Here is a 22,199-nt window from a genome sequence, read left to right on the forward strand (position 1 = left end):
CTCCCTATACTTCTGCCTACTGACTCTCTAATTTCTTGCATACTGCTACTGTCTTCCACAGTAAAGACTGATGCAAAATACTCTTTAGGTTCATCCACCATTTCTTTGCCCTTATTACTACCCCTCCAGCGTCATTTTCCACTCTTTTACTCATCTGAAAAACATTTTTGCTCTATTATTGGTTAGCTTACGTACCTTCACATTCCATTTTTTCCTCTTTTGGCTTTTTTAAAATCTGCCCCCGTTGGTTTTTAAAAACTTCTTACTAATTTTTGTTATATTATATGCCTTCTCATTTGCTTTTCTGCTATCTTGGACTTCCCTTGTCAGCTATGGTGGCACCATCCTCCCTTTAGGATACTTAATCATTGGGATGTATCAAGCTTGCACCTTCCAAATTGATCCCAGAAACTCCAGCCACTGCTGTTCTGCCATCATCCCTGCTCGTGTCCCCTTCCAATCAACTTTGGCCAGCTCCTTTTTCACAACTCTAATTACATTTACTCCATTGTAATACTGATAAATCTAACTTTAACTTCTCCCTCTCAAACTGCAGGGTAAATGCTATCATATTGCAACCATTGCCTCCTATGGGTTCCTTTACCTCAAGCTCCTCATTGTATCTGGTTTATTTCACAACACCCAATCCAGAATTGCCTTTCCCCTAGTGAGTTCAACCACAACTTGCTCTTTAAAATAACACTTCATAGTCATTCTGCAAATTCCTTCTTCTGGGATCCAGCCCCAATCAGATTTTCCCAATCTAGCTGCATCTTGAAATCCTTTATGACTATCATTATGTCACCTTTTTCAAAGACCGTGGCAGTTCTTAATTGCCAAAGGCAAGACTGAAGCACTTGTGAGCATCTATAGTGTCTTCCCAACTCTTCTGCGATCACAAAGACCAGTCTTTAGTTAAATTTTACTCATTACATGAAATATTACAAAACAGCTGGAACCAGACATCTTGGTTATAAAGATTTGCACTCTCAAACCAGTCATGTCTGTGGATACACAAGTTCTTCAGGGCTCCAACATAGATGCAACTATTTTTAATTGTTACATTAATAACATTCCTATCGTATATTCAGAAGTGAGATATTGAATGCGTGGCTAAGAACGGCTCCATTGCCATATTCAAGTTTGCTGATTACACCACTGTCATAGGCATATCAGCATATAGTGGGGAGATTGAAAATCTGACTGAGTGGTAGCATAACAATTTTCTTACTCAATGCCAGCGAGACCAAGCAGCTGATTATTGACTTCAGGATGAAACCAGAGATCCATGAGCCAGTCCTCATCAGAGGCACAGAGGTAGAGAGTGTCAGCAACTTAATTCTTTGGTGTTGTCATTTTGGAGGACTTGTCCTGGACACAGCACATAAGTACAATTACAAAGAAAGCATGACAGTACCTCGACTTCCTTACAAGTTTGCAAAGATTCAGCATGACATCTAAAATTTCAACAAACCTCTGTAAACGTATAGTGGAGAGTATAATGACTAGTTGCATCACAGACTGGTATGGAAACACTAATGTCCTTGAACCAAAAATCCTACAAAACATAGTGAATGTGGCCCAGTCCATCACGGGTAAAGCTCTCCCCACCATTGCACATCTAGATGGAGTGTTGTCACAGAAAGGTAGCATCCATTATCAGGGACCCCCACCTCCCAGGTCGAGCTCTTTTCTTGCTGCCACCATCAGGAAGTGGGTACAAGGCCCAAGACACTCATCACCAGGTTCAGGAACAAGTATTACCCCTCAACCATCAAGCTCTTGAACCAAGGGGGATAAATTCACTTGCCCCATCACTTAAATGTTCCCACAAACTGTGGACTCACTTTCAAGGACTCGTCATCTCATGGTTTTAATATTTATTATTTGTTTATTATTATTTCTTTCTTTTTGTATTTACACAATTTGTTGCCTTTTGCACACTAGTTGAACACTCAGGTTTGTGCGGTCTTTCACTGGTTCTGTTTATGGTTATTACACTATTATGAATTTATTGAGTATTCCCACAAGAAAACAAATCTCAGGGTTGTACATGGTGACACATGTACTTCAATAATAAATTTAATTTGAACTTAATGATTATAGCGCAATAGTCGACTAACTTTGCAAATCTTTAGAAAATGAAACAATGCCTGCATGCAGCAAGGCCGAGCTAATTTAACATTCAATTACAATCAACTGGTTATCACACTAAGATTCTGGGCCATTGCTGACCAGCCATATAAATACTTGGCTATAAGAAAATGAAGGTTCTGCATCGAGTCGTTAATTTCCCAATTCTCCAAATTATTGTTGTCAAAGAAACAAGTCTGAGACAGTACTCCACACTTCGTTAAGAGAGGCCAACTCCAGTACTCAAGAAACTCTCTCCTAAACAAAACAACTCACTTTATATTGATTCCTTTCCCCTGTGGCACATCAGAAATGCAACATATACAATTTATAAAATACTTTGAAGTTGCTCATTAAGATTAAGTGCACAGCATCTCAAAAACCCTGTGAACTCAACTGTCAAGGACGAGTGCACCAGGTGCATGAGAACGCCCTCCAAATCACACATCATCTTGAGAACTACAAATGAAGGCAGATGGGACTGGATGCGTGTAAAGGCAGAGACTAAAAACTGCAGCAACAGTGGCAAGGGAGGTGGAGAAGCATTTACAGGACTGCATTGAGTCTGTGGACTGGACAATATTCAGGGATTCATCTTCAAAACTGAATTAATATGCCACAGTTGTCACCAATTTCATCAAGACTTGTGTGGATAAGTGTGCACCTTCAAGAACATACTGGATATACCCAAATCAAAAGACACAGATGAAACAGGAGATTTGTAGTCTTCAGATTTATAGTGGAGTGGTGCCCCAGCAACAACCTGGCACTCAGCGTCAGAAAGACGAAACAGCTGATTGTGGACTTCAGGAAGGGCAAGACGAAGGAACACATACCAATCCTCAGAGGGATCAGAAGTGGAGAGAGTGAGCAGTTTCAAGTTCCTGGGTGTCAAGATCTGAGGATGTAACCTGGTCCCAACATATTGATGCAGTTATAAAAATGGCAAGACAGCAGCTATACTTCATTTGGAGTTTGAAGAGATTTGGTATGTCAACAAGGCATTCAAGACTTGTGATCCAGAACTATACAAAAAGTCCAAGTACGACCTACAAAAGGCTATTTTAAGAGTGAAAAATCAATTCTAGTTGAAGTTAGAGAGAGAATTGGTTGCATCAGCTCTAGCAAGGTTTGCAGGCCATTACTTCTCACAAAGTGAAACCTAACATCATGAATGGGAGAGATGCTTTACTCCCAGATGAGTTCAACACCTTTTATGCATGCTTTGAAAGAGAAAATAAAACTACACTTGTGTGAATCCCCGTAGCATCTGATGACCCAGTGATTGAGAGAGAGAGATATATATATCACACACACACACACACACACACACACACACACACACACACACACACACAGGTTGACATCAGAACATCTTTCAAGAAGGTGAACCCTCGTAAGGTGTCAGGTCCTAATGATGTACCTGGTAGGGCACTGAAAAACTGTGCCAACCAGTTGGTGGGAGTGTTCAAAGTCACTCTCTCTCTCACTGCTGCAGTTGGTGCTTCCAACCTCCTTCAAAAGGGCAACAATCATACCAGTACCCAAGAAGAGCAGGGCGAGATGCCTCAATGACCATCACCCAGTTGCACTCACATCTATTATGAAGTGCTTTAAGAGGTTGGTCATGGCTAGAATCAACTCCTGCCCAAGGACCAGGACCCATGCAACTTGATTATCATCTCAATAGGTCTAAAAAAGGTGCAATCTCACTGGATCACCACTCAGACTTCGATTACCTGGACAATAACAACACTTACATCAGGCTGCTGTTTATTGATTCCATCTCAGGTTCAACACAATCATATCTTCAGTTCTAATCAACAAGCTCCAAAACGTGGGCCTCCATACCTTCCTCAGCAACCAGATCCTAGACTTCCTCACAGGGAGATTACAGTCAGTGTGGATCAAAAATAACATTTCCTCCTTGCTGACAATCAACACTGGAGCATATCAAGGTTGCCAACTTAACCCACTACTCTATTCTCTCTGCAGCCACGACTATGTGGCTAGGCATAGTTCCAATACCCTCTATATATTTACTGATGACAGAACCCTCTATATATTTATTGATGACAGACCTATTATTGGCAGAATTTCAGATGGTGATGAGGAATTGTACAGGAGCAAGACAGATCATCTGCCTGAGTGGTGTCGCAACAACAACCTTGCACTCAAGGTCAGTAAGACCAAGGAATTGATTTTGGACTTCAGGAAGGGGAAGTAAGGGAGCACACACCAATTCTCATTGAGGGATCAGCAGTGGCAAGGGTGAGCAGTTTCAAGTTCTTGGGTATCAACATCTCTGAAGATCTATCCTGGGCCCAACATACTGATGCAATTACAAAGAAGGCATGGCAGTGGCTATATTTCATTAGCAGATTGAGGATACTTGGTATATCACCAGAGACACTAAACTTTTTACACGTGTACTATGGAGAACATTCTAACTGCCTGGAATGGAGGGGCAACTGCACAGGATTGGAAAAAGCTGCAGAAAGTTGTGTTGGATCTGTCCATTTAATTCTTAGATAAGAATTAGATTATTTAATTGAATATTTACTTTGCAGTTTAACAATTATCTGCTTATATTTTAGGCAATTCTTACATGTATACACAAGTTTAATATGCCTCAAGTGGTCATACAAAATATAATTCTGGAAAGCTCTGGAAGCTTCTTTATCCTGCAGTATTGAATAAGTGCTATTTCATTAGTTAGTTCTCATCTATGATTTGAATGAAATTGTCCTCATCTCCATTGTTACAAAACAGCCAAACACAAAGCACTGTCAGTTTAATCTTTTTAAGTCCTTAAATCTTAACTTTCTCTTCACTAATAGATCTCTAGCACTGTCAACTTTCCCCTGTTCTATCAGCTCTTGATAAAATGATTATGAAGCAACAAGTTTTATGCTTCTTGCCTAACTTCTAAAAGAACCTTGGATCAAAACATTCTTTTGGATTCCCCACAGCAGAAACATTTTCTATGCCTACCTTATCCAATCCTCATAATTAACTGGTATTAAGGTGGCAATTGGTTTGACAGGCATTTGCAAAGGGGTGGGGCAATAATAGACGTAGAACTTTCAAAAAAATTCAAAATTAATGGCAGAACCAAGTTCAAAAAGGTAGGATAGGTATCAGGGTGATTTGGTGATTTCATCCTCTTCAAGCTTCAATTATATAATTCAGTATGGCATTTATATCCTTCAGATAAAATTACACCCTTGTAATTTACCTGTCTTTAGCCTGCCCGTATATATCCATGCCATCTGTTTCTTATGCCCAAAATTAATTTAATAAATTAAGCCAGGATGTACTAATACTGATTAGATAGTTTGCCTGGAAGTTCATACTTTTATACAATTATAATAAGAAATAGATTTTCAATGATACTCAAAACATAACATTATTCATCACCTATCCAAAAATTTTTTCCAGAAACGATTTGAACGGATAAACCCTTCACAGTAAATGGCAGTCCATCTGTTGTTTATGATTCAACCTTTATAATTGGGATTCCGAACCAACCTTTCACACAAAGATATCCATGCACCACAGAATTTAAAAGAAAAATCCGATCAATTATACATGTCGTAAATTTTCTGTCTAACCACACTACAGCTTCAGGAGGAAATACAGTCCACTCATTTATTAAACAAAGGTTTGGGTTCCGCGGTTCGGGTTCTGAAACGCTCCAGTAATACAAACCACCCGCATGTATAAAACAGCATCACCTGACGTTCAGCTAACAGCTTGCGTTAAAGCAAAGGTTTTCTTTACTATTGGTTACCGTTCCAGTGAAGGTTTTCTTTAACTTAATGATTTCAATTCCACATGTTTAAAATAAACTATCGCTATCAATAGACATAAAAATGTTACAAAATACATACACGCTAGAGCTTAAATATAGGTTCTAATCACTTGAAACACCCAGCAATAATAAGTTTGAATGTTTTATAGGCCTTACGATAATCTTCATTTGCAATATGGACCAAACTATTCAATCGATTGCGATGTTCTCATTTTGTTTCAATAATTGCAGCGAATAATCGCAAAACTGTGCCCTTTTAATTTGTATAACTTCATTCAAATTAGTTGTATTTATGCGGAATGGGAGAAATCCAATTAAAATATTTCAGCTGACATTAAATTACACCGTGCCTTTATTAAAGACTTCTTTCCGATCACTTTCATAAGATTAAGGAGGAAGCGGAGTATTAACATTCTGTTTGGTTTCAAATAAGAGTCAACTTGAATTCTGAGCGTGTATGAAGCGTTTTTTTTGCCGAAAGTAACTTGCCAGATTTAGACTCAAGGGCGCATTTCACCTACCAATACATACAACCAAATAACGGGAACCGGGAGCAACCAGCGCGCATTATCAAGATAAACGACATTTATTTAATAAGAGATTGACCTCGGTGTTTAACTGTAATTTTAAAATAAAAGTAAAATACCTGATTACATCATCGTTATGACCCAGAAAGAATTTTTGTTTATGCTCCCGTGTGTTATAAACCACCCCAACACCTGCAACGAAATAAACGATTTCCTTGGAAGCAGTATAGTAGAGGTTGTTTCGGCACTGGTGTCCCCGGTAGCCGTAGACCCACTCCAGCCGTAGATGACAATTGGGTGCCGCTCCATCGGCCATATCGGACACCTCCCACTCCCAAAGCAAAGCGCTGTCCTCAACTCGGCACGCGATGATCTCCTCTTCCCAACCTTGGCCGTCCTCCCTCCTTCCCTCGCTCGCAGCTGACCGAGCTGACTACAGCGGTATTCAACAGCTGTCATGCATTTCTTCCCCACGCCCGCAAACACCGAGAGCCGCGTGCTACCAGCCCTCCGTCCAACACAACTACAAACCCCCGGCGTCCACAGGTGAGCGAACCGCTTTAACACCTCCACCCTCCGCGCCTGCGCGCCCGCCCGGGCCGGCCCACACGGAGGCTCAGCGCCCGTCAGACGGACGTCGCTCTTGACCAATGGGGACTTGAACCGTCGTGTCAATCATCCTTGACATCATGTATTCGGCTGCGTGAGTCGCTTGCCATTCGTAAAGTAAGGCGGGAGGTTGTAGGAAATAGGATTTGGCTATTAGCACAGCGTTTAACTTGGCAATCATTATGGATCTTGAAATCTGAAGCTAAGTGAGAAAATTCTGAAAATCGAAAGTAGCCTGTTGGACTATAATATTTCGGAGAAAAGGTCGACTTTTGATATTTATAGCCTAGTTCAGACTAAGGGAACGTCGACTCGCGATTCATTTCCATAGATGCTGCCTGACTTGCTGAGTTCCTACAGCATTTTGTATGTGTGTTGCATTGGATTTCCAGCACCTGCAGACTTTCTCGTGTTCAGGGTGTTAATGCCGTTTCCTCTGGAGTCAATACCCGATTTCTTTAATGTTTTCACCGTTCCCATTTCAGATTTCTAGTTTGACTTTGCTATTTTTGCCTTTTGATGTCATTAGCTGTTGAAGAATCTGTTTAACATTTTAAAAGCTTACAATTTGCATTCGTGCATTTGAACCCAGAAGTAATATTTCTACATCCAGTTCTGAAGAAGGGTCGCGGCTTGAAACGTCAACTGTTTATTCATTTCCAAAGATGTTACCTAATCTGCTGAGTTCCTTCAGAGGTGCGTGTGTGGACTTCCAGCATATGCAAAACTTATAACATACAGGATTTATTTTCTTTCGTTGCTAAAACATCATATTAACCCTAAATTACCACAAAATACTGTATATTGGAAAAGAACACGGTGATGCTGAAAGATAGTTCCTCTGGTCGTTATATAACCATGGCTATTTATAAAACGTATCTTAACATTGATGCTTGAAAGTAATATTACTTGAACAATTGTGCTACTAATCGATAATATTACATTTTTGTTGATATTTATTTTAAAATACATCGTGCAAATGTGTACAGCTTAGGTTAATGAATGATCATTGTTTCTTGACAGGATGATTGGCAGCAAACAAAAGCAGCTGAAGGTCGTAAGCATGACTATGTTTCTTTTGTTGCCAACGACTGAGATATAATTATGAAGCAAAAGGGGTAAGTTATCGCGTGATTTATCACGATGACCATATTTTCTCACGGATGGCACTGCACTTACTCTTTGCTTGTTTGTCAGGCGGTTGCGGGGACACCATGGCAGCTGTGAAGACCCAAGGATGCGTTGCTGGGAGTGACGGCAGGAACGCACCGGCCGCCATTCGGTCCCGCTGTCTGAGGTAGCGATTCTGTCGGATTAAGATGGGTTTCGATATGGATCCCATGTTCTTGGCCTGGAGTTATTTCAGGAGGCGAAAGTTCCAGTTGTGCGCTGATATCTGTACGCAGCTCCTGGAGGAAAACGCGTATGACCAGGTAGAGAGAGACCACCGTTTGTTGTGATTCAGGATTGCTTTATAATTCACAGCAAAGAATATTTTCTGTTTCTGTAATCGATATTTCGAAAGTTGCGCGCAAGTACAGCTGATCGATTAACATTCAGGAATTTCAAGTGTTTCCTGCGTAGCAATTATTTGAAATACAACGATATGTCGTTTTATACAAGAATCTCAACTTTTTACAGACGTCTCCTTACAAATGGACGATCAGATTATAAATTTCTATCCTTCATTCGCCTTCTAAGTAGTATACACACTGACCGTTGTTCTGTTAAGTAACACGTATCAATTGTCACTTATGAAGCGGTCATGTTATGCTTACACGGTGCTGCTATTCCTTTGCGAAGTAACGATAACATCCTCAAATTAAAAATTATCTAATTTAAACTGTTTGGGTTAGTCACTAATTTAAACATTATACTTTGTGCAAGTAATTATTTTGTTAAAGGTCAGTTACTCAAATTTTATAACTTTTAGAAATCAATTATTTCTCCAATTTATTCCTTTGTATGTTTAATTCTCACTTGTACTATGTTGTATTTCATAAGTTATTAAAATGTTTTTCTTAATAAATCACTTTCTTAATGTAAGTATACAGTCATTACATGGCAATTGGTTAGGGTAATGAATGGAATGACTTGAATTTTATTCCTCTGCTGAACTTGAAAGTCATGGAATTGTTGAGTATTGTCAATTCAATGCCTAATTTCTGAATAAAGAGGCAATCTTGAAAAGATGAAAATATGTTTTAATTTATTTATTCACAGGCTGTTGGCATTTCTTGAAAAGGTCAAAACAAAGAGAAAATGCTTATTTCTAATTGCCCTGAACTGGGTGATTTGCCATGCCTTTTTACAGGCAGTTAACTATATTGACTATGAACTTTGGAAGTATAGTTTTTAGGTTAAGGCTGTGTTATTTTTAGTTTATAGATAGGGCAATGTTTTTAAAAGTCAGACTAAATCTACAATAAATTGATTTGTTAAAGTAGATATAGTTGGCTAATTTCATATAACATTGTTCAAGAACAGTAATTGGTATCTAATCAAAGCATTTTTTTTTACTAAAAATAAACTTCAGATCCTGGAAGATTGAGCAAAAAGGAGAAAAATTCTACAATACTCACCAGAAAAGAACAATGTTATGATTAAGGTTTTTGACTTGAAGCATTGAAATATCACTCAGGTTGGAGGAACAAACCTTGTATTCCATCTGGGTATCCTCCAACTGGATGGCATGAACATCGATTTTTAGAACTTACGGTAAAGACCCTCCCCCCCCTTCACCATTCCCCATCTCTTTTTCCCTCTCTCACTTTATCTCCTTGCCCACCCGTCGCCTCCCTCTGGTGCTCCTTCTCCCTTTCCTTTCTTCCATGGCCTTCTATTCTCTCCTATCGGACACTCCCTTCTCCAGCCCTGTATCTCTTTCACCAATCACCTTCCCAGCTCTTAACTGTATCCCTCCTCGTCCCAGTTTTGCCTATCACCTTATGTTTCTCTTCTCCCCTCCCCCCCCCACCTTTTCAATCTACTCATCTTCTTTTTCTCCATTCCTGCCGAAAGGTCTCGGCCCAAAACATTGACTTACTTTTTTTTTCCCATAAATGCTGCCTGGCCTTCTGAGTTCCTCCAGCATTTTGTGTGTGTTGTTGGATTCGTAGTGTTCCTGGCATTTTCTCTATAGAATTGGCGGGAAATGTTCTTCTAGAGCACCATGATGTTTTAGATACCTTGATAAAGTTGGCATAAGAATTCTAGAAAATCACTTGGTATATTGTGTTCAGGAGAATTTCCTGGTAATATCTCATAAGCAAATGGGAATATTGGATTATTTCAATGTATTGAGACAGGGTTAATTCATAATCTCATAGTCAGTGATCCTTTGGAATGGGAATGATGGAGAAGTAATTGGTGGTTTAATAGAATGGTACAGTGAGCTTTAGGGTAACACGCTGAAGTTGGAAATTGGAGTTCTAAACTAATTTCAGATTTCAGAGGTATGAGGAATAATTTAGCTAAAGGAAATTAGAGAAATTAGATTTTAAACATTTACCATTGTAGACCATTGACATCTTTCAACAGTGTTTTTTTTTAAAAGGGAAGAGAAAATTTGTGGCATCTTTTGTAGCAGGATACCCAAAAGGGGTTCAAGGAAAAATAATCTCAGGGTTGTACGTGGTGACATGTATGTACTCTGATAATAAATTTTACTTTCACTTTTGACTGATTTTTGAATTGTTAGGGAACAAATTTAGCACCAATTTGTACAGAAAGGTATCAGGCCACACCTCTCAGGAAGCTGAAAGCTTGTTCGGAGTGTTGGGCTGTGGTGGTTTCTAAATGAGTGTCATAGAGGAAGGAAGAGAAATTAAGAAATTAAAAGATGGGATTCTTGAGCTTGGTGGCTTGGCAGCAGAAGACATAGCCACTTCTTTTGAAGTGTTGCATGAAGATAAGAAATGGGAAGAGGATTACAGGTAATTCCCCAATGAGCATGAAGTAACAGTGTGGAAATTGGAAGAGATGCAGGGGAATAGTGGAGTTATGTTTAATAAGGGGTTAATGAAACAAATAAAGTGATTGTTGAGTGGAAACTGAGCTTTAAGAAATTACTGGAAGGAGGTCTGGGCTTCAACCTCACAAAGAACCATTTGGGAGTTACCTTTGAGAAATGTTAGGTAGTAAAAGAAAATCTAGAATATTACATGGATGTAGGTATCAGCAATACAACAATAGTAAAGTTTCTATATAATGAAAGGTTTAGGGCTGACATTAGGAAGTTTGACTCATAGTGCCTATAAAAAAGTATTCACCTTCCTTGGAAGTTTTCATGCTTTATTGTTTTACAACATTGAATCACAGTGGATTTAATTTGGCTTTTTTTGACACTGATCAACAGAAAATTATCTTTGGTGTCAAAGGGAAAACAAATTTCTACAAATTGGTATAAATTTATGACAATTATTAAACACAAAATGATTGATTGCATAATTACTTGCCCCCTTCAAGTCAGTATTTAGCAGATGCACCTTTGGCAGCAATTACAGCCTTGAGTCTGTGTGGATAGGTCTCTATCAGCTTTGCATATCTGGACACTGCAAATTTTCCCCATTCCTCTTTATGAATCTGCTCGAGCTCTGTCAGATTGCATGGGGGTCGTGAGTGAACAGCCCTTTTCAAGTCCAGCCACGAATTCTCAATTGGATTGAGATCTGGGCTCTGACTTGGACATTCTAGGACATTAAATTTGTTTTTAAGCTATTCTGGTGTAGGTTTGGCTTTATGCTTGGGGTCGTTGTTTGGCTAGTAAACAAATCTTCTCCCAAGTTGCAGTTCTCTTGCAGACTGTATCAGGGTTTCCTCCAGGATCTCCCTGTATTTTGCTATATTCATTTTACCCTCTACCTTCACAAGTCTTCCAGGGCATGCTGCAGTGAAGCATCCCCATAGCATGATGCAGCCACCACTTTACTTTATGGTAGGTATTTTTTTTTTAAATGGTGTGCAATGTTTGGCTTATGCCAAACATAGCATTTACTCTGATGGCCAAAAAGCTCAATTTTGGTTTCATCAGAGCATAGAACCTTCTTCCAGCTGACTTCAAAGTCTCCCACATGCCTTCTGGCAAACTCTAGCTGAGATTTCATGTGAGTTGTTTTTTTCTACAGTACCTTTCTCTTTGCCACTCTCCTATAAAGCTGTGACTGGTGAAGCACCCAGGCAACTGTTGTATGCACAGTCCTTCCCATTTCAGCCACTGAATCTTGGTGGCCTCCCTCACTAGTCCTCCTCTTGCACAGTCACTCAGTTTTTGAGGGTGGCCTGCTCTAGGCAAATTTACAGCTGTGCCATATTCTTTCCATTTCTTGATGATTGACTTAACTGTACTCCAAGGGATATTCAGTAACTTGGATATTTTCTTGTATCCTTTGATTGTGCTTTTCAATAACCTTTTCACAGATTTGCTTGGAATGTTCTTTTGTCTTCATGGTGTAGTTTTTGCCAGGATACTGACTCACCAGCAGTTGGACCCTCCAGATACAGGTGTGGTTTTACTACATTCAATTGAAACACCTTGACTGCACACAGGTCTCCAAAAACAGATCTCCATTTAACTAATTATGTGACTTCTAAAACCATTTGGCTGCACCGGTGATGATTTGGGGTGTCATATTAAAGGGGATGAATACTTATGCAATCAATTATTTTGTGCTTTATATTTGTAATTAACTTAAGTCACTTTGTCGGGATCTGTTTTCACATTGACGCGATAGTGTCTTTTTCCGCTGATCAGTGTTTTAAAAAAAATTAAATCAGTGGTGATTCAATTATGTAAAACAATAAAACATGAAAACTACCGGCGGGGGGGGGGGTGAATACTTTTTGTAGGAGCTGTAATTTGATAATAAATTTGCTTTGGACTTTAAAAGAGGTATGCACAGACATGGTGGACCAAAAGGTCTTAACTCTACAACTCTAGCATTTATAGAGAGAATACTGCAAGAAAACTAAAATTTTAAACTAATCCCAAAATTATTGATAAATGTTACAAAACAGATATATCTTTATTCTCATGACATAGCAATTAATACTGTTTGTTGAAATATCTGAAAATAATTTATGAAAATTATTATGGGGATGAATACTTACACAATTGATTACTTTGTTTTATATATGTAATTCATTTAGGTCACTTTATAGAGATCTGTTTTCACTTTGACACAGAAATCTTTTTCTGTTGATCAGTGTTAAAAAAGTCAAATTAAATCCATGAAAATTACTGGGGGGGGGGTGAAATACTTTTGAAAGGCACTATACAGACAGTATATGTCATGATATACAACCCTGAGATTCATTTTCTTGCAGGCATTCAGAGTAAATACAAAGAAACACTATAGAATCAATGAAAGACTGCACCCAACAAGACAAACACCAATGTGCAAAAGATTACAAACTGTAAATACAAAGAGAGCAATAAATATTGAGAATATTGACGAGTCATTGAAAGTGAATCCAAAGATTGTGGGAACAGTTCAGTGACTGGGTGCATGAAATCTTGCCCACTGTTTCAAGAGCCTGATGGTTGACAGGTAATAACTGGTACTGAATCTGAAACTATGGGTCTTGAGGCTTCTGTACCCCCTTCTTGGTGACAGCAGCAATAAGGCCTGGAAGGTGGGACTTCTTGAAGACGGATGTTGCTTTCCTGCAATTGTGCTCCATGTAGAGGTGCTCAATGGTGGGGAGGGCTTTATCCATGATGGACTGGGTAATATCCACTATTATTTGTCGGTATTTCTATTTAGGGGCATTCGTGTATCCAAACCAGGCTGTGATACAACCAGTCAATATGCTTCCCACCACACATTATATAATTTTGTTGAAGTTTTTACTTTTTTAATGAGGTCCTAACCTAATCATGGGACAATTTACAAATTAACCTACCAACCGCTAGGTCTTTGGATTATGAGAGAAAACTGGAACACCCTGAGGAAACCCTTGCGGTCACAGGGAGAATGTACAAAAATTCCTTACAGGCAGTGGCTGGAGTTGAACCTGGGTCACTGGTACAGTAAAGCGGTGTGCTACCATAATGCCACCGTGCCAAATGACATATCAAATCTTAGCAAACTTCTAAGAAAGCAGAGGTGCTGCCATGCTTTCCTTGTAATGACATTTAGGTGCTGGTTGCAGGACAGATCCTCAAAAACTGAGGAATTTGAAGTTTCTGATCCTCCAATGATGACTGGCTCATAGACCTCTGGTTTCCTCCTCCTGTAGTCAATAATCAGATCCTTGGTCTTGCCGATCTATCACCACCTTTGATTCGGCCAACGAAAGCGGTGTTGTCAGCAAACTTAAATATGGCATTGGAGCTGTGCTTAGCTTCAAAGTCATAAGTATAAAGTGAGGAGAACAGGGGCTAAGCACACAGCCTTATGGTGCACCTGCGCTGATGGTAATTGCGGAGGAAGTTTTGTTGCTAACCTGAACCAACTGGTCAAGGATCCAGTTGCACAAGAAGGTGTTGAGGCCTTGGTCTTGGAGCTTATATATTAGTTTTGGAGAAATGATGGTATTGAATACTGAGCTGTAGTTAATGAGGAGCACACTGATGTATGCATCTTCACTCTCCAGATGTTCTAGGTTTGAGTAAAGAGCCAATGAAATGGCATCTGCAGTTGACCTGTTGTGACAGTCAGCAAATTGAAACAGATCCAAGTTGTTTCACAGGCAGAAGTTAATGTGTTTCATCATTATCCTCTCAAAGCACTTAATCACAATGGATGCAAGTGCTACTGAATGATAGTCATTGAGACAGGTTACCACATTCTTTTTAGGCACCCTTATAATTGAAACTTGCTTGAAGCAGATGGGTATCCCAGGCGGCCAAAGTGAAAGGTTAAAGATAACAGTAAAGACTCTTGCCAGTTGATTAGTACGGGTCTTTAGGACTCAGCCAGGTACCAAATCTGGGCAGGATGCTTTCCATAGAATTATAGGAAAGTACAGTGCAGAACCAGGCCCTTTGGCCCATCTAGTCCATTCTGAACCATTTTGCCCACTCCCATCAACCAGTACAGGGACCATAGCCCACCATTCCCTACTATCTAAACTTCTGTTTAATGTTGAAGTCGAGCTTGCATGCACCACTTGTGCTAGCAGCTCGTTCCATACTCTCACAACCCTCTGAGTAAAGAAGTTTCCCTTCATGTTTCCCTTAAACATTTTTTCTTTCACCCTTAACTCATGGCCTCTGGTTGGAGTCCCACCCAACTTCAGTAGAAAAAGCCTGCTTGCATTTACCCTATCTATACCCCTCATAATTTTGTATACCTCTATCAAATGTCCTCTCAATCTTCTACGGTTCAAGGAATAAAGACCTAACCTATTCAATCTTTCCTTATAACTCCAGACCTAGCAACATCTTTGTAAATTTTCTCTGTACTCCTTCAACCTTATTTACATCTTTCCTGGAGGTAGGAGGCCAGAACTGCACACAATACTCCAAATTAGGACTCACTAATGTTTTGTACAACTTCAGCATAACATTCCATCTCCTATAAATTGATTTAGAAGGCCAATGTACCAAAAGCTTTCTTTGCGACTCCATTTACCAGTGATGCCACTTTCAATAAGTTATGGACCAAATCCCTTTGTTCTACCACACTCCTCAGTGACCTACCGTTCGCTCTGTAAGACCTATCCTGGTTGGTCCTACCAAAGTGCATCACCTCACACTTGTCTGCATTAAATTCCATCTGCCATTTTTCCAGCTGGACTAGATCCTGCTGCAATCTATGATAGCATTCCTCACCATCCACTACACCCCCATCTCAGTATCATCTGCAAATTTGCTGATCCAGTTAACCACATTATCATCCAGATCATCGATATAGATGACAAACAACAACAGACCCAACACTGATTTCTGCGGCACGCCACTGGTTACAGGCCTCCAGTTGGAGAGGCAACCATCTACTACTACTTTCTGGCCTCTCCCACAAAGCGAATTTCTAGACCAATTTACTAACTCATCTTGAATACTGAGTGACTGAACCTTCTTGACCAACCTCCCATGTGGGACCTTGTCAAGTGTCTTACTAAAGGCCATGTAGATAACATCCACTGCCTTGTCTTCATCAACTTTCCTGATAACTTACTCGAATACTGGACAGGATTAGTTAGACATGACCTACCAGGCAGGAAGCCATGCTGACTATCCTTAATCAGTCCATGTCTATCCAAATACTTATATATCCGGTCCCTCAGAATACCTTCCAATAACTTTCCCACTACTGATGTCAGGCTCACCAGCATATAATTTCTTGAGAACAACATGGGCTATTTGTCTCCCGCAGGGTCCGAGGGAACACCTTGTCAGTCCCTGGGGATTTATCCACCCTTATTTGCTTCAGAACAGCAAACACCACCACCTCTGTAATCCGTATAGGGTCCATGAAGTTGATGCCTCACGTCTATAGACTGTGTCCATCTCTTAAATAAATAAAGATGCAAAAAATTTATTTAAAATCTCCCCCATCTCTTTTGGCTCTGCACATAGATTATCTTTCTGATCTTCCAGAGGATCAATTTTGTCTCTTGCAATCTTCTTGCTCTTAACATCTGTAGAATCCCTTAGGATACTCCTTCACCTTGTCTGCTAGGGCAACCTCATGCCTTCTTTTAGACCTCCCAATGTTCTCTTGCATTTCTTATACTCTATAAGCACCCCATTTGTTCCTATAGTTTCTGTGCACCTCCTTTGTTTTCTTAACCAGGGCCTCAATACCGCTTGAAAATGAAGGTTCCTTACACCTGTTTTCTTTACTTTTTATTCCGACAGGCATTTATTAGCTTTGTATTCTCAAAATTTCACTTTTGAAGGCCTCCCACTTTCCAAGTACACTTTTGCCAGAAAAGAGCCACTCAGAATCCACACTTGCCAGATCCTTTCTGATGCCCTGAAAATTGGCCTTTCTCCAATTTAGAATCTCAACCCATGGACCAGACCTATCTTTTTGCATACCTCCTTTGATTAATGGCATTGTGATCATGAGAGGGATCCTCATAGAGGGATCAGAAGTGGAGAGAGTGAGCAGCTTCAAGTTCCTGGGTGTCAAGATCTCTGAGGATCTAATCTGGTCCCAACATATTGATGTAGTTATAAAGAAGGCAAGACAGCAGCTATACTTTATTAGGAGTTTGAAGAGATTAGGCATGTCAACAAATACACTCAAAAACTTCTAAAGTTGTACTGTGGAGAGCATTTTGACAGGCTGCATCACTGTCTGGTGTGGAGGGGCTACTGTACAGGACCGAAAGAAGCTGCAGAAGGTTGTAAATCTAGTCAGCTCCATCTTGAGCACTAGCCGACAAAGAACCCAGGACATCTTCAGAGAGCGGTTTTTCAGAAAGACAGTGTCCATTATTTAGGACCTCCAGCACCCAGAGCATTCCCTTTTCTCACAGTTACCATCAGGAAGCAGGTACGGAAGCCTGAAGGCACACACTCAGCGATTCAAGAACAGCTTCTTCCCCTCTGCCATCTGATTGCTAAATGGACATTGAAATTTTGAACACTACCTCACTTTTTTTTTATATACCGTATTACTGTTTTTGCACATTTTTTATTCTATTCAACATATGTAATTGATTTACTTGTTTGTTTATTATTTTTTTTATTTTTTTTTCTCTCTGCTAGATTATGTATTGCATTGAACTGCTGCTGCTAAGTTAACAAATTTCATGTCACATGCCATGATAATAAAGCTGATTTTGATTCTGAGATGCAAAGTGTTCCCCTACGCAAACCTCTGTCACTTGCTCTGTCTCATTCCCTAATAGTAAATCAAGTATCGCACAGTCTCATATTGGGACTTCTATATACTGATTAAGGAAACTTTCCCGAATATATTTGACAAATTCTATACTATCTAGTCCTTTTACAGTTTGAGAGTCCCAGTCAATATGTGGAAAGTTAAAATCACCTACCATAACAACCTTATGCTTCTTGCAGCTGTCTGTGATCTCTCTGCAAATTTGTTCCTCTAAATCCCTCGGACTGTTGGGTGGTCTGTAATATAGCCCCGTTAACATGGTCATACCTTTCTTATTTCTCAGTTCCACCCATAACACCTCACTAGACGAGTTCTCCAGTCTGTCCTGACTGAGCACTGCTGTGACATTTTCCCTGACTATTAATGCCACCCTTCCTCCTTTAGTCCCTCCCACTGTGTTGCATCTGAACCCCGGAATATTGAGCTGCTGGTCCTCCCCCTCCTGCAACCAAGGTCTCACTAATGGCTACAATCTCATAATTCCAGGTGTTGATCTATGCCTGAGCTCATCTGCCTTTTCTGGGATACTTCTTGCATTGAAATATATTCACCTCAGGACATTAGTTACACCTTGATCAACTTTTTGGTTCCTATCTGAGGTCTTAACAACATCTGTCCACAACCTCCCCTTGCAACTCTAGTTTTAACAAGACCCACCTTCACTGGAGGAGGATCCAATGGTCCAAAAATCTTACGCCCTACCTCTTACACCAATTCCTTAGCCATGTGTTAAGTTGTATAATCTTCCTATTTCTGGCTCACTAGCAAGTGACACAATTGGCAATTCTGAGATCACAACTCTGGAGGTCCTGCCCTTTGACTTAGCACCTAACTCCCTGAACTCCCCTTGCAGAACCTCGTCACTCATCCTACCCATGTCATTGGCACCTACGTGGACTATGACTCTGTTCACCCTCTCACTTATGAATACTGAGGACTCAATCTGAGATGTCCTGGACCCTGGCGCCCGGGAGACAACATACCATCCGGGTATCTTGTTCTTGTCTACAGACCTGCCTTTCTGTTCCCCTAACTAATGAATCCTGCATCACCACAGCTCGACTCTTCTCCCCCCTTCTCTTCTGAATCGTAATGTCAGACTCAGGTGCCAGAGACTTGACTGCTGTGATTTTCCTCTGCTGGGTCGTCCTGCCATCTCCCACCCACCTCCCCTCCGTCACAACAGCATCCAAAGTGATATACCTGTTGTTGAGGGGATGGCCACAGGGGTACTCTGCACTGGCTTCTTAATCCCTTTCCCCTTGCTGACTGTCACCCAGCTTCCTGTATCCTGCAGCTTGGGTGTAGCTACCTCTCTATCCAGTGGCAAATGAGAAAATCTGCAGATGTTGGAAATCCAAGCAACACACACAAAATGCTGGAGGATCTCAGCAGGCCAGGCAGCATCTATGGAAGAACGTTCAGTCAACGTTTTGGGCCGAGTGGCGCTAGAAAGTTTTTGAACCCTGTCGAATTTTCTCTATTTTTCCATAGAAATGGCCTAAAATGTGATCAGATCTTCATGTAAGTCCTAAAACTAGATGAAGAGAATCCAATTAGATAAATAACACAAAAACATAATACTTGTGCATTTTTTCATTGAGAAATATTACATGTATTTTTTGGAAAAAGTATGTGGACCTTTGCTTTCAGTAACTGGTGTGACACCGCCCCCCCCCCACCCCCCACAGTACAGCAATAACTAACTAAATGTCCATCAAAGTTGCTGGTGAACGCAGCAGACCAGGCAGCATCTGTAGGAAGAGGTGCAGTCGACGTTTCAGGCCGAGACCCTTCGTCAGGACTAACTGAAGGAAGAGTGAGTAAGGGATTTGAAAGTTGGAGGGGGAGGGGGAGATCCAAAATGATAGGAGAAGACAGGAGGGGGAGGGATGGAGCCAAGAGCTGGACAGGTGATAGGCAAAAGGGATATGAGAGGATCATGGGACAGGAGGTCCGGGAAGAAAGACAAGGGGGGGGGGGACCCAGAGGATGGGCAACGGGTATATTCAGAGGGACAAAAAGGAGAGTGAGAGAAAGAATGTGTGTATAAAAATAAGTAACAGACGGGGTACGAGGGGGAGGTGGGGCATTAGCGGAAGTTAGAGAAGTCGATATTCATGCCATCAGGTTGGAGGCTACCCAGACGGAATATAAGGTGTTGTTCCTCCAACCTGAGTGTGGCTTCATCTTTACAGTAGAGGAGGCCGTGGATAGACATGTCAGAATGGGAATGGGATGTGGAATTAAAATGTGTGGCCACTGGGAGATCCTGCTTTCTCTGGTGGACAGAGCGTAGATGTTCAGCAAAGCGGTCTCCCAGTCTGTGTCGGGTCTCCTGACGAAGGGTCTCAGCCTGAAACGTTGACTGCACCTCTTCCTACAGATGCTGCCTGGCCTGCTGCGTTCACCAGCAACTTTGATGTGTGTTGCTTGAATTTCCAGCATCTGCAGAATTCCTGTTGTTAACTAAATGTCCAAATGTTTTCCTTAACTGTTGATCAGTCCTGCACGTCGGCTTGGAGGAATTTTAGGCCATTCCTCCTTACAAAACTGCTTCAGCTGTGGGATGTCAGTGGGCTCCCTTGCATGAACTGCTTGCTTCAGGTCCTTCCACAACATTCCTATAGGACTAAGGTCAGGACCTTGATGTAGCCGTTCCAAGACATGAATTTTCTTCTTTTTAATCCATTCTATTGATATACTCTTGTCTTTCAGATCATTGTCTTGTTGCATTAGCCAACTTCTATTAAGCTTCAGCTGACAGACTACTACCCTGACATTCTCCAGTAAAATGTCTTGATACAATTTTGAATTCATTGTTCCCTCGACAATTGCAAGCTGTTCAGGCCCTGAGGAAGCAAAGCAGCCCCAAACCATGATGCTCCTTCCACCATGCTTCACAGTTGGGATGAGGTTTTGGTGTTAGTGTGCGGTGCCCTTTTTCCTCCAAACATAACAATATATATTTGTCTCATCTGTCCATAGAACATTGTCCCAGAAGCATTGTAGAACATCCAGGTGGTCTTTTAGAAACTTGAGACATGCAACGGTGTCAACAGGGACACTGGAGGTTTCCCTGCCTTCCCATTTCACACAAGAGCAGCATTCCACTATCCTGCCTGGTCCCTCTATTGTTCTAACTGAGCAAATATAAAGAAAGAAGAACAATAAATTGTGGGGAGGGGAGGAGGTTGAACCTTATACCTACAGCTTTTTTTGCATTCTCCTACTGAAGAGCTGAAGCCTCAAAATCCGCACTCTAGCTCTGACCACTCCAACAATGTTCGCTCCACTTGCCCTGTCTTTCTTTAATCTGTTCTTGCCAATCAATCCCAAACATTGCTCAAAGCTCTTTTGGTTAATGCTGTGAATTGCTGCCTTTTCTACTCAATTGTCTTCTCAGGCTTCAGATCTTTCTGATTGAGCTCTGTTCGAAGCTCACCCTTATGTGTTCACCCTCCTGAAGGAAACTCACACATTGGCCTCAGAAACTGAAATGATATGGTCATCAGGGGATGTGGGGGTTCATGAAGGTGCCTCCATGTTTTGATGGTCAAAGCGAGCATTAACTGGGTTGAACTCATCTGGGAACAAAACTTTGTCATCACCTGTGTTGCTTGGTTTCACTTTGTAGGAGGTGATAGCATTCAAGCCCTGCCACAGCTGTCGTGCATCATTCAGTGCTCAAATTGTCACTTCATATATGAGATGGCTTTCTGGAGATTGTACCTGGACCACTTGTATCTTACTTGGTCACCAGACCAGAACACCATTGACCTGGCCGCCAGCAGATTATGGATCTCATTGTTCATCGAGTCATGGTCCTCTAAGGAACACACTGAATGATTTTGTGGAGAGACGATCATCGGAACATCCTTTAGTGAGTGAAGTTTGGTTTGGAATTGCCACTTTCCATATAAAATGGCTTTCCAGAGGTCGTACCTGGACTTCCTGTGTTTTATTTGGTTGCCAGATCTGAATGCCACTGATCTGGTCCTCAGCAGATTGTGGATCTCATAGTTCATCATGGTTGAGGAAGACTGAATGATTTTGTGGGATCACACTCATCTACGACTGTTTTTATAAAGTCTGTGAGAGCTGTGGCATATTCATACAGATTCTCTGAGTCCTTGAACAAAGCCCAGTCCACCAATTCAAAGCAATCCCATAGTTGTTCCTCTGCCTACTGCAACCACCCCTTTGTTGTCCTTACCTCTGGAGTCTTGCTTTTTTAGCTTCTGCCTGTATGCAGGTAGGAGGAGGACAACCAGGTGATCAGATTTTCTGAAATGCAGTCTAGGAATTGAATGGTAG

General features: G+C 40.9%; 2 protein-coding genes across 5 annotated transcripts in view; one reads left to right on the forward strand and one right to left on the reverse strand.

Annotated features, from left to right (window-relative positions):
* The window catches only part of LOC140212749 (echinoderm microtubule-associated protein-like 5), a 184,679-nt gene extending 177,861 nt beyond the window's left edge, over nt 1-6,818 (reverse strand). For all 3 annotated transcript variants that reach the window (XR_011882479.1, XM_072283948.1, XM_072238144.1), the window contains exon 1: nt 6,594-6,818. Coding sequence is in view for 2 of the 3 variants with exons in the window: in XM_072283948.1 (XP_072140049.1) it covers nt 6,594-6,790 (197 nt within the window). In the remaining variant the exon portion in view is untranslated. The remainder of the gene's footprint in view (nt 1-6,593) is intronic.
* A 392-nt stretch (nt 6,819-7,210) lies between these two features.
* The window catches only part of ttc8 (tetratricopeptide repeat domain 8), a 36,817-nt gene continuing 21,828 nt past the window's right edge, over nt 7,211-22,199 (forward strand). For both annotated transcript variants that reach the window (XM_072271232.1, XM_072271238.1), the window contains exons 1-3: nt 7,211-7,779; nt 8,107-8,201; nt 8,281-8,516. In XM_072271232.1, the coding sequence (XP_072127333.1) occupies nt 8,403-8,516 (114 nt within the window). In that variant the 5' untranslated portion in view covers nt 7,211-7,779; nt 8,107-8,201; nt 8,281-8,402. The remainder of the gene's footprint in view (nt 7,780-8,106; nt 8,202-8,280; nt 8,517-22,199) is intronic.

Source organism: Mobula birostris, chromosome 1 (assembly GCF_030028105.1).
Source record: "Mobula birostris isolate sMobBir1 chromosome 1, sMobBir1.hap1, whole genome shotgun sequence".
Lineage (NCBI taxonomy): Eukaryota > Metazoa > Chordata > Chondrichthyes > Myliobatiformes > Myliobatidae > Mobula > Mobula birostris.